This window comes from Setaria italica, chromosome IX (genome assembly GCF_000263155.2).
Source record: "Setaria italica strain Yugu1 chromosome IX, Setaria_italica_v2.0, whole genome shotgun sequence".
Classification (NCBI taxonomy): Eukaryota; Viridiplantae; Streptophyta; class Magnoliopsida; order Poales; family Poaceae; genus Setaria; species Setaria italica.
The window spans coordinates 17,631,251-17,643,924 of record NC_028458.1 but is presented as its reverse complement, the minus strand read 5'-3'; the positions used below and the strand labels follow the sequence as shown (position 1 = coordinate 17,643,924).

General features: G+C 58.7%; 1 protein-coding gene across 1 annotated transcript; it reads right to left on the bottom strand.

The window, feature by feature from the left end:
• Nucleotides 1-10,256: 10,256 nt before the first annotated feature.
• Nucleotides 10,257-11,917, bottom strand: LOC105915129 (translation initiation factor IF-2-like). The gene is made up of 3 exons (XM_012848987.1): nt 11,220-11,917; nt 10,531-11,027; nt 10,257-10,459 (listed from the first exon to the last, which is right to left on the bottom strand). Exons 1-3 carry the CDS (start codon nt 11,915-11,917, stop codon nt 10,257-10,259), a joined length of 1,398 nt encoding a protein of 465 aa, XP_012704441.1.
• Between the last annotated feature and the right edge of the window lie 757 nt (nt 11,918-12,674).

Below are 12,674 nucleotides of genomic sequence, written 5' to 3'. Positions count from 1 at the left end.
ACATCTCGCACGCTCGGCAACGACGATCGATCGGAGGGTCGTCGACAGGGTCCAACGACAGCCGCCCCCCTCCGACGGTCACGCTGACGGGAGACAGAGACAGGAAGAGAAGGCGGCGACCGCGAGGACTCGGTCCTTGCCCCCGTGCTTTGCTTTACTTTGCTTGCTTATCTCTTTTACTTCTCCGGACTCCTGGCTCAACTGTAACTCCCGTCTCTTCCTTGCACTATAAAAGGAAGATCGGGGGAACCGAGTAGGAGACAGCTCTCAAGCCAACTGAACACCCCCCAACTCACACTCTCTCCATACGAGCATCAGTGCACACCCAAGAGACTTGGGACCAGCTTCCCTCTCTCGCCCGTTTGTTACCCCTACTACAAACTCTGCATGAGTAACACGAGCTGCCTCTCATACTGGACGTAGGGCTATTCCTGCCTGAACCAGTCTAACCCCGTGTCCTCTCATGCAAACCATCCGAGCCTTACGCGCATAAAAATAAATTCACTTGCAGTTGTCTTGACTGGCAATTCCTGACAATGACAGTTGGTACGCCAGGTAGGGGACCTTTGCGCGTACATCACCGGCTTCGGATGGCCAACCGCGATATCAGCGTTGCTCCCGGCTCCCACATCCGCTTCGGGAGCTTGGACTTTCTCACCACGGGAGAGGGAATCGAGCTGATTCCTCTCCTTGTCCTGCCCGCTCACCCTGTCATCTCCGGCTCTGCCGCCGGAATGGTGGTGGGCGGTCGGATGCGCACCACGGGGCCTCCCTCGGAGGAGCGGCCCTTTGGCCTGCGTGGTGCCGCGGCGACTTACGGTCATCTCCTAGCACGATCCACGATCGTGCCACCCGCGAACGACGAGTTCGTGGGTTTAACGAAGACAGCCTCCGACGCTGGCTCCAACAATGGGAGCCACCACCCCTTGCGTGAGTGCTTTATGGCTGACGTGCACTCCGAGGGATCCAATGACAATGGCGCTGGAGGAAGGCAACGCACTCCCCCACCGCGCGGTGCAGCTACAACCGGGGCTCTCGCTAGAGTCCCAGAGCGGCCACGTCTGTCGGAGGCGCGCGCGGTGCCCAGTCAGGAGGTCGAGCGCCCCCGCAATGAAGGCGGGGCGCGTCAACGGGCGCGCGATGTCCAACGGCGCATATGCGAGGACGAGGATGGTCTTCAACTCTTTGCACGCGCCAGCCAAAACATCGCCGCCGTGGCGGCCCTACTCCGACGACTCCCCAAGCCAGCGATGCCCGAGGAGCGGCAGGCTCACCAGGAGGTGCGCAACCTGCTGGAGTGCGCCGCAGTCTAGCAGGCGGAGAGCTCCGCGTCCTGGCGACGTGGGCACAACGCCAGCAAGGCAGCACCCACCGCGCCTCCCGAAAGGCGTGGGAAGTCTGTCCACCAGCCTCCCCCAAGGGGGAACCAGGCCGCACCCGCTCGATGGACCCCACCGCCTGCAGGTGGTGGAGCACCATCCGTCCACCGGTGCGTCGGTCCTATCCGCGATGCCCGCAACACCCTGGACGCACGGAGGCGTTCTCGCGCAGACAGGGAGGATGGGGCGGACCGCGGCTACCACGTCCATCGTGGCAGCCGCTACAACAGCAAAGAAGATCGGAGCCCGAGCCCCGACCCAACGGGGCCCAGGGCCTTCTCCGCACACATCCTGAACGCGCCGTTCCCAGCGCACTTCAGGCAGCCCACCAACGTGGCCAAATACTCCGGGGAAACGAACCCCGGGCTTTGGCTCAGCGACTACCGGCTTGCTTGTCAGGCCAGTGGGGCAGATGACGACCTGTTCATCATTCGCAACCTCCCGCTGTTCTTGGCCGACTCGGCATGAGCCTGGCTGGAGCACATTCCGTCAGGTCGGATCCGTAACTGGAATGACCTGAAGGCAATCTTCGTGGGAAACTTCCAGGGCACATACATGCGCCCCGGAAACTCCTGGGATCTCCGGAGCTGTTGCCAGGGGTCGGATGAGTCCCTCCGGGATTACATCTGACGCTTTTCCAGGAAGCACACCGAGCTCTCCAACGTCACCGATGACGACGTCATCGGAGCCTTCCTGGCAGGAACTTCCTGCAGGCCCCTAGTCCACGAGTTGGGGTGCAGGGGCCCACGAACCACCGAGGAGCTCCTCAACATTGCCACCAGCTTCGTCTTGGTCAAAGAGGCCGTCAGGGTGATCTTTGATCGCTCCAAAGGCAAGGCGAAACGGGAGGAGGACGCCGACGAGGGCACCTCCAACCGCCAGCAGAAGAAGAAGAATAAGCAACGGCGCGAGGCTCCACTCGTGGCCGTTGCCGAGCGCAAGCGGGAACAGCCACCCCCCGAGGGAACCCCCGGCTTCTTCGACAAGCTGCTTAAGGGACCGTGCCCGAACCACGAGTTCCCCGCCAAGCACGCCTACAAGGACTGCAACCTCATGAAGAGGTACTTTGTGGGCAATCCGGTGAAGGGTGACCGGAGACGGAAGCCCGAGGAGGAGAAGAAGGACGGCGAAGAGAAGGAAGACGCCTTCCCCAACGTGGACGGCTGCTTCATGATATTCGGCGGACCGGCGGCCAACGACTCCAAGCGTTGCCAAAAGCTGGAACGCCGCGAGGTCTACGCGGCCAACCCCACCACCCCGACTTTCCTCGACTGGTCAAAGTCCGCCATAACCTTTGACCAGTCCGACCACTTGGAGCATGTCCTACAGCCAGGACGCTACCCCCTCGTCGTCGACCCTATCGTCGGCACAAAGCGCCTCACCAAGGTGCTCATGGATGGAGGCAGTAGCCTCAACATCCTCTACACCAAGACCCTCGATGCCATGGGGATCGACCGATCCCGTCTCCGTCCTAGCGAGGTGCCGTTCCACGGCATCGTGCTGGGAAAACGGGCAATGCCCCTCGGGCAGATCGACCTGCCCGTCACCTTCGGGACTCCTTCCAACTTCAGGAAGGAGACCCTCACTTTCAAAGTGGTGGGCTTCCGCGGGAGCTACCACGCAATCTTGGGGCGGCCATGTCACGCCAAGTTCATGGCCATCCCTAACTACACCTACCTCAAGCTCAAGCTGCCGGGGCCCAACGGGGTCATCACCATCGGCACATCTTTCCAGAAGGTGTACGAGTGCAACGTCGAGTGCTGCGAGTACGCCGCGACCATCACTTGTTCAGAGGACCACGTGGTCCGGCTTGCGGAGGGCGCCGAGGACCTCCCCGACTCCAAGCAGTCCACCACCTCCTTCGAAGCCACGGAAGGCATCAAGGAGGTCCCCCTCGACCCCAGCTGCACCGACGGCAGAACGGTGCGGATAGGCGCTACCCTATCTGAAGCGTCCCCACATAAGTAGAGACTAAATGTGATACAAATATCAGTCCCAGGAGGCTGATAACACATTTATTCGACAGATAAATCAGTTACCGTACAACTCCCGAGGGAGTGGGTGTGAGAGCCACGCAGCGATAAGAAGTAAATAAACAACAATGGCTAACCAAGCGACTGCCAAAAGACAGCACTCGGGACTACATGGCAGCAACAACATCTTCGAAGGGCCAACACCACAGGCATCGTTGGGTGCGGACACAACCTCTACTCAAGGTCTTCGGCGATGAAGTCTAGATCTTCCTCTATAGTAACAAAGCAAGGGTGAGTACGAACGTACTCAACAAGTCCAACCCCATCCACGGAGGGGGATACAATCAAGTATATGCATAGGATATATCAAGGATAGGCTAGGGTTTATTTGCGGTAAAGCTAAATTTCCAACACATGCATAGGCTCATTTTCAAATAAGTTTTCGCAAAGCTTTTCTTTAGTAATCGAGTCATTGAGTGGGGTTGATCCTAGACAAAGGATCCAAGTTTTATCGCTATCGGACTCCTCGTCCGTCATAGCTCACGACACAACTGCCGGACACTTCCAAAATCCAACTTACACACACACGCACGCGACCATCCATGCCCAAGTGCTAGTTATGTGACCAAGCCGTAACTCGTCCAATGCCGTGGACACGGCTACCCGGATAGATTTTAACTCTGCAGAGGTTGTACACTTTTCCCACAAGTAGGGTACCGCAGCACGATCACCTTAGTGCCGGTGCGGATCCTAACAAGGCCATTACCCACCTTAGCTAAGACTGGCTAGTCCTCACGGAAGCACCCAAGGGGTTCACGGCTCATCCACGAGACCGTAACTGGGACCTAAGTCACCAAGATCTTACTCCTTTTCCATGGGCTCCCGTTGCTCACCAACACCCCTGAAGACTAACAGTTCAACTAGTGGGATTTATGCTAAGCCGTTGCCCATACAACTGTCAAGTGGTTGCACGATGGTTGAATTAGGCAATATGACACATCAACTCGGTCCTTAACCATGATGAGATGGATATCTCCCGACATTGCTCAACCACTAAGGTACGAGCACAACATCCTGGCATCTCACACAAGAAACACCCATCCATCTCATCTACACATCTCTTTTTCCTTGAACCCGGAAAACCACTTTCCCAATTGAACACGCACACACCTTTATTTTCCAAGTAAACCATTGTAATAATGATTGTAGTCGAGTAGCTATTTCCTAAGCATTTTTAGCAGTGGTTATCGCCTAAATAGAGTGGGTCATATTTAGAGACAACCATAGGACAACAAGGAACGTTCATAACAATCAAGGGGTGGCTATCCAACCATGTCTTGCAATAAAGTAATATGCATTTTATAAAATAGGCCAATAGGTTGTGTTTGAAAAACTAGGTATTAAGTATGCATCAAAGGGTGAGATTGGACTTGCCGTCTTCAAAGCCTTCCGGGAGTTCTGGCTCGTGCTGCTGGTCCTCGGGCTCAGGCTCGCGGTCAAACTCCTCCTCGGGCTCCTCCTCGGGTAATCCACGATCTACGGCACACACAAACGGACACACAAATAAATAAAAGAAAATCGGTTTTTATCCGTTGAGCTCCGAACAGAAAACGCGAACGGAAAATAGGTAGAAGGAATATTTTTGGGAAATTTGGATATGGATCGGCGGAAGTATTCTGGATGATGACGTGGTAAAATTTGGGATTAATTGGAAGAAGTTTGGCGCATGAAATGACGAGTTAAACATGGATTAGGGGCTTAAAAAGGAGATTTAGGACTGATCCGCGATGAACTAGGGACCTATTTGTAAATATTTCCGGAGGGGAAGGGGCTTATCTGTAAAAAGGGTTATGAGAGTGGTGGAAGGACTAATCTATAATTTGACGAAAGTTGGGGGTTAGATCGGAATTTTGTGGTTTCTTCTTCCTTCCTCTTCAGGAACTTGGAGAGGGAGAGAGAGAAGATGGGGCTGGGCGGCGGCCGACCGGGCCGGGGCCTCCGCCAGCAGCGAGCTGTCGTCCAGGGTGGCGGAGGAACGGAAGGGGCTCCATTTTGGCACCTTACCTTGGAAGGTAGAATATAGAAACGGAGCGCGTCGGTGGTGGCCCGGTTGGCGGCGGCTGATCCCGATGTCGGGAGGTGGCAGCGGCGGTAGGTGGCGGCGATCGGGCGGCGGTGCCGAGCTGGGGTGGTGGTGGAGTAGCGAGTGAGGCCGGGTGGGTGGCCCCTTTTATAGACCGTCGGTGGGGTGGGGGTCCGGGCAGGAGGTGGCGCCGGCGGTATGGGCGGAGGCGGGGTCCAGCAGGCGCGGCGGGGCTCGGGGTGGCGTGCAGCTCGGGCCGGCGGGCTGCGGTGGCCGGCACGACACCGGTGGCATGGCCGGCCAGAGGTGGCGCTCGGGTGGGGGTAGGGGCCGGCGGCGACGCGCCGTGCGCGCGGGGTTGGCGGGGTCGGGTCGGGCGGGACCGGCGCCGGGACGGCGGCACGGGGCCCGGGGGGCGTGGCCCGAGGCGGCCAGGCGGCGTGGCACCAGTAGAGGTGGCGCCAGGGGGAGTTAAGGCGTTGGGGCTGGTCGTGCGGGCGCCAGGAAGAAGAAGGAGGAGGAGAGAGAAGGAAGGAGGAAGAAGAAAGAAGAAGAAGGAGAAAGGAAGAAGGAAAAAAGAAAAAGAAAAAAAGGGGGGGAAGAGAAGAAAAAGAGGGGGAAACCGGCACCGTTCGCGGCACGCGGTCGGAGCACGTGCACGGCGTCTGACGACGGCACACGGCGAAAATTACGGGCACGGATAAAATGATGGCTGTCGGCTTGGGTGCCGGGACGGCGAAATCGCCGGGAAGAATTTGGAATTCCGGGAGCTTAACGGTAAAAAGATTTTGAAAGCGATTTTTAATGGGTGATTTTAGTTGGTGATTTCCGCGGATGTTACACTATCTTCCAAATAGGAAAGCACGCTCGTCGACTTCCTTTGCGCGAGCAGCGACATTTTCGCGTGGAAACCCTCGGACATGCCAGGCATCCCGAGGGAAGTCGCCGAGCACTCCTTGAACATCAAGGCTGGCTCCAAACTGGTGAAACAAGGGTTGCGCCGCTTCAACGAGGAGAGGCGCAAGGCCATCGACGAGGAGCTCCAGAAGCTTTTGGCGGCCGGATTCATCAAGGAAGTGTACCACACCGAGTGGTTAGCCAATCCTGTTCTTGTACGAAAAAAGAATGGGAAATGGAGAATGTGTGTTGATTATACGGGTCTCAACAAGGCGTGTCCAACGGACCCATTTCCTTTGCCACGTATAGATCAGATAGTCGACTCAACCGCAGGGTGTGAAACCCTTAGCTTCCTTGACGCGTATTCCGGCTACCACCAAATCGCGATGAGAGAATCCGACCAGCTCGCGACCTCTTTCATCACCCCTTTTGGGCCCTACTGCTACGTCAAGATGCCATTCGGGCTAAAAAATGCGGGGGCTACGTTCCAACGATGTATGCTCAAGTGTTTTGGGGACCTCATCGGGTGAACCGTTGAGGCCTACGTAGACGACATCGTGGTCAAGTCCAAGAAGGGTGACTAGCTCATCCCCAACCTTGAACTGGCCTTTGAAAGACTGAGAGACAAGTGCATCAAGCTCAACCCTGAAAAATGCGTTTTTGGGGTCCCGAGGGGCATGCTGCTTGGCTTTATCGTCTCCGTGCGCGGCATCGAGGCCAATCCAGAGAAGATAGCGGCCATCAGCAATATGGGCCAATCCAAAACCTGAAGGGAGTTCAGTGCGTCACGGGATGCCTTGTGGCCCTGAGCCGCTTCATCTCACGCGTCGGCGAACGAGGACTCCCTCTCTATCGACTCCTGAAGAAGACTGACCGCTTTGTGTGGACCGCCGAGGCCCAGGAGGCGCTTGACCGGCTCAAGCACATCCTGACAAAGGCCCCGATCCTGGTCCCGCCGACCGACGGGGAGCCCCTACTGCTCTACATCGCGGCAACCACCTAGGTGGTTAGCGCAACTCTAGTGGTGGAGCGAGAGGAGGAGGGACACGCCCTCAAAGTGCAGCGCCTGGTGTACTTCGTCAGCGAGGTCTTGTCCGAATCTAAGACCCACTACCCTCAAATCCAAAAGCTCATATATGCGGTCCTCATCACGAAGAGTAAGCTGCACCACTACTTCACCTCCTACCCGGTGATGGTCGTGTCATCATTCCCTCTCGGTGAAGTGATCCGGAATCAGGACGCCATGGGGCGGATCGCGAAGTGGGTGCTCGAGCTTATGGACCAAGGCATCACCTACGTCCCCCGGATAGCCATCAAGTCCCAGGTACTCGCCGACTTTGTCATAGAGTGGACAGAGATCCAGACGCCACCAGCACCAGAGAAGCAGGAGTACTGGACGATGTACTTCGACGGGTCGCTGATGAAAGCTCGCGCCGGAGCGGGTCTGGTCTTCGTCTCTCCCCTCGGCGTGTGCATGACGTACATGATCCGCCTCCATTTTCCCGCATCTAATAATGTTTCCGAGTACGAGGCTCTCCTCAGTGGGCTTCGCATTGCTATCGAGCTGGGCATCCGGCGGCTGGACATCCGGGGCGACTCTCAGCTAGTCGTCGAGCAAGTCATGAAGGAGTGGAGCTGCCACGATCCCAAGATGGCGGTGTACTTCAACGAAGTCCGCAAGCTCGAGGACAAGTTCGACGGTCTGGAACTCAACCACGTCGCAAGATGCTTCAACAAGGTAGCTGACGAGCCGGCGAAGGCGATGTCTGGCTGAAAGCCAGTCCCCGACGGCGTCTTCATCAGCGACCAGTGCAAGCCCTTGATTCGCTACAAGGAGCCGGGAGAGGCCGGCAATGCGCCACCTATCCCGGACTCAGGAGCCGACCTGGGAGAGGTCGGCAACACGCCACCTGTCCTGGACTCGGAGGTCGATCCCTCTGACCCTGAGGTCATGGAAATCGACACGGATCCAGTGGAGGGGCCCGACCCCCCGCCTGACTGGAGAACCCCGTACCTCGATTACCTCATCCGCGAGTCGCTCCCAACGGAAAAGATGGCGGCGCGAAGGATTGCACTCCGAGCCAAATCCTTCGTCGTCATCGATCGGGAGCTCTACAAGTGGAGCCACACCGGCGTCCTGCAATGCTACATTTCGATCGAGCAAGGAAAGGCGCTGATACAGGACATCCACGCCGGAGCCTGCGGCTACCACGCCGCGCCAAGAACCCTCATCGGGAACGCCTTCCGACAAGGCTTCTACTGGCCAACGGCGGTCACTGATGCCACCCGCGTGGTGCGCACCTGTGAAGGGTGCCATCTCTTCACACGACAAACCCATCTGCCCGCCCAAGCACTCCAAACCATCCCCATCACGTGGCCCTTCGCGGTCTGGGGTCTGGACCTCGTCGGGCCCTTCAAGAAGGCGCTCGGGGGCTTTACCCACCTGCTTGTCACCGTCGACAAGTTCTCAAAGTGGATCGAGGCACGACTCGTTGCACAGATCAAGTCCGAGCAGGCGGTACAATTCTTCACCGACATCATCCATCACTTCGGAGTCCCCAACTCCATCATCACGGACAATGGCACATAGTTCACCAGGAAGAAGTTCCTCAAGTTCTGCGACAACCACCACATCCGAGTGGACTGGTCAGCAGTAGCGCATCCCCGCACGAACGGACAGGTCGAGCGGCCCAACGACATGATACTCCAGGGTCTCAAGCCGCGGATCTTCAACCGCCTCAACAAGTTCGGCGGCCGGGGGGTTGCGGAGCTCCCCACGGTCCTATGGAGTCTGAGGACGACCCCCAATAGGGCAACTGGCTTCACCCCATTCTTCATGGTCTACAGGTCCAAGGCAATCCTCCCCACCAACCTGGAGTACGGGTCGCCAAGGGTCAGGGTGTACGACAAACGAGGGAACCAAGCATCTGGACGCGCAAGATCAGCTCGACGAAGCGCACGATGTGGCCCTGCTGCACTCGGCCAACTACCAGCAAGCTTTGCGATGGTATCACAGTCGTAAGGTACGGGGCTGAGCCTTCAACGTAGGCGACCTGGTGCTTCGCCTCGTCCAAGACAACAGAGGTCGGCACAAGCTGACCCCTCCGTGGGATGGTCCTTTCATCATCGCGCAAGTACTGCGGCCGAGCACGTACAAGCTGGCGACCCCGACGAGCAGGTCTTTACCAACACTTGGAACATCGAGCAGCTAAGACGATTCTACCCTTAGCTAGTTGTTTCCAAGTATGTACATACATACTTCTGTCATCTTTTAGTTTGCGAAAAGGGGTGGTTTTGAGTTGCCTTCGTTAGAGCTTCGTACCAAGCTTAGGGATATCCGACCTTGGCTCTGCCCCAAGGTCGCATACCCCTCGGGGGCTATCAGGGGCTCCGGCCCAAGACACTTGGCGTCTTCTCAAAACACCATTTCTCCAAACCGACCCTCTTCCTAAACGTTTGGGTGTGAAAAGAAAAGAGTGCGCGAACGATGCTCGGGCAAGACCGATCGAACTGCAAGAAACCTACACCCCAGCGGCTACGGTGCCCTTGCTCATCGGCGCTTCCTGATGCAACCGACTCGCACTCTGATCCTTCCAAACCCAAAAAATAGGAAGAGGATCGAAAACTTTTTCGAAAAATTACACAAGCAGAAAGGCCTCTGTGGCCATCGCAGAAGCAAGCTCAAAGTTAATTAACATATTTACATATTTTTGGGCATCTGGGCCCGATATAGCTAACTCGTCCCCGGGTCCTCCAACGGGATGGCCTCATCCTCCAAGAGCTTCGCCAAGGCCTCTGCTGGATTGAGCACCGATGCGTCAGTCTTGTCCAGCTCAGCCTCAGAGTAGCCGGAGGCGTACCCCCCGCTCATCGCGGCGAAGTTGATGCCGGAGTAGTGGGAGCTGAAGATGCCAAAGGCCCGCATCACGCCGACATGGAGCGCCTCCCGAGCGATCTCACAGGCCCGCCGGTACGCCCCGAGGACACGAGCCGCCAGCGTGCTCGTCCCTTCCACTTGGACCACGCTAAGGTCCTCGCAGATGATGCGGACGGCATCCGCAGGTTGGCGTGCTCGACATGCTCCGCATTGGCAGCGTCCCTCAGCCGGGCGAGGTCAGCCTCAAGGCCTGTCCAGAAAATCCCGCCAAGTCAGAAACCACTGTAACGCCACGAAACAAAGGACCAACGAAAACCTTACCCTCAGATTGAGCTTTCAGAAGACGTTCCCGGTCGAGCCCTTGGGACACAGCGGTCTGAAGCCCCTGCATCTGCGCATGGAGCCGACTGACCTCCGCCCCAAGGTCAGCTACCATATTCTCAGCCTCAATCTTCCGACCCGCCTCGAGGTCGCGCTCCTGCCGAGCCGCATGCCGCTCGTGCCGGATACGCTCAACGGTTTTCTGAAGGACCTCATGCTCCTTCCTTAGCCGGGCAAGCTCCTCGGCATCGTGGCGGGCCTTGTCGGCAGCGGCCTGGAACTCCTCGGCATCAAGGCGGGCCTTCTCGACGACGGCCCGAAACTTGTCCTCCGCCCACCGCGCAATTTCACGCGCCTCCTGCTCGCGCGCTCGTAGGTCGGTGAAATTCTGCTCGGCGGTGGCAAGCTTCCCGGTTAGCTCCCAGGTCCGCCACGTCTCCACAGCGAAGCGCTGCCAGACCCCCCGCTCGCGTAGGAGGAACTCGGACTTCCCCCGACTGCACTCCTGGAGGGCCTATAGAACTATTTACGTTCAGGAACTGTCGGGAGAAAAAAGGGGATGAAAAATGAAAGAAAAATAACCACCAAAGAAAACACCATACCTAACCGCTAGGGAAAACAACGCCATCCAACTCCCCCATCGCGGAAGACAAGGCGGTGCAGACGTTTGCAAGTCTGCCCTGCACCACCTGCCATCTTTTCCACTCCCCGACACGTCCAGCACAAAGCGGTGCCTCTGCAGGTCCTCGAGGGACATCCAGCGCAAGGTCGGCCCACCCCACGTGTTGGGACCACAAGCAAGCGGGATGAGGGCACAGCAGGCCTTTTCGGTCGATCCCGACGCCACCGTCCCTGTCGTCGCCGCCGGGGCAAGCGCCACCGACCCCGACGCCGCCGTCCCCGTCATCGCCGCTGCGGCAGGCGCCACCGTCTCCGCTGTCGCCGCCTCCGTCGCCGCCGCCAGAGCACGCGCCACCGTCTCCGATGCCGCCGTCCCCGTCGACTCCGCTGGGGCACGTGCCACCGTCTCCGCCGCCGCCGCCTCCGTCACCGCTGCCGGCGCACGCGCCATCGTTGCCGCCGCCGCCACCTCCCTCACCGCCGCCGGAGCAGGCGCCACCACCTTTGCCACCGCTGCCATCTTCACCGTCGCCGCCTCTGCGGTCGGGGCACCGGACGCTGACGCCTCCCCCACCGGCTTGTCCTCCGCCTCATCATCAAGGTTTATCACCTCGCCAGGCGGAGGAGCCCCAGGGGCGGCATCTTGTCCCACAGGGTCGTCTGCGAGGGCAGAAGGCGGAACAAGGGACGGCCCCTGCACCGTGCCCGACGGCGGCACCCTTTTGCCAATCATCACTGCAGGGACCGCATCCGCAGGAGGCACCATGGCCTCTACAATCACACCACCGTTAGGTCCCGGCGGGGTCGCAGTTGGCCCCACAGAGGAGGTCGGTACCCAAAGCGCTTTCTTCGGCGTCAGCGGCGGGACGAAGTCTCGAGGAGCAGCACTGCGAGATGACGACAACATCATCAAAAGCCGCTCGATGCCAGGAAAGGAATAAGGTACGCGAGAATTTCCACTTACCTCCCCACAGCACGATGACGGCAAGCGCGCTTCGCCTCCGAGCTCGACGCCGACCCCGGGACGTCCAACAGTGGCCGCTTGCCGCTACTCCTCTGCTCGCGTGATGCAGGCAGAGGGTCGGGGTCAGCTCCGTCGACCCACGGGGCGCGCCCCTCACCAACCCCTGAGGTGCGGCCCCAGAGCCCTGCGGGGTCGGGCCCTGGGCGGGCGCTCCGCTCGACCTGTCCCCCGCAGCCGGTTGAGGGGGGCTGCTTCTGGATGACGAGCGCACCCGGCCTTGGGCCTGAACATACTCCTCCTCCTCGTCCTCCTCGGTCTCGTCCTCATCATCCTCATCACCGTCATCGTTGTCATCGTCCGACACGACCGCGCCCCTCCGCCGCCTTCAGAACTCCTTCGCGGCCCTCTTCCTCTTCCTCGTCGTCTCTTTATCCTTCCTCCCTTTCTGCTTCTCGGCGAGGAGGCGGTTCTGCCACCGCCGCTCTGCGTCCTCTAGCACCGGCGAGCACGAGGCCACGACCTAGGTTAGATTGCCCTATAGATATAAAGACTCCACGTT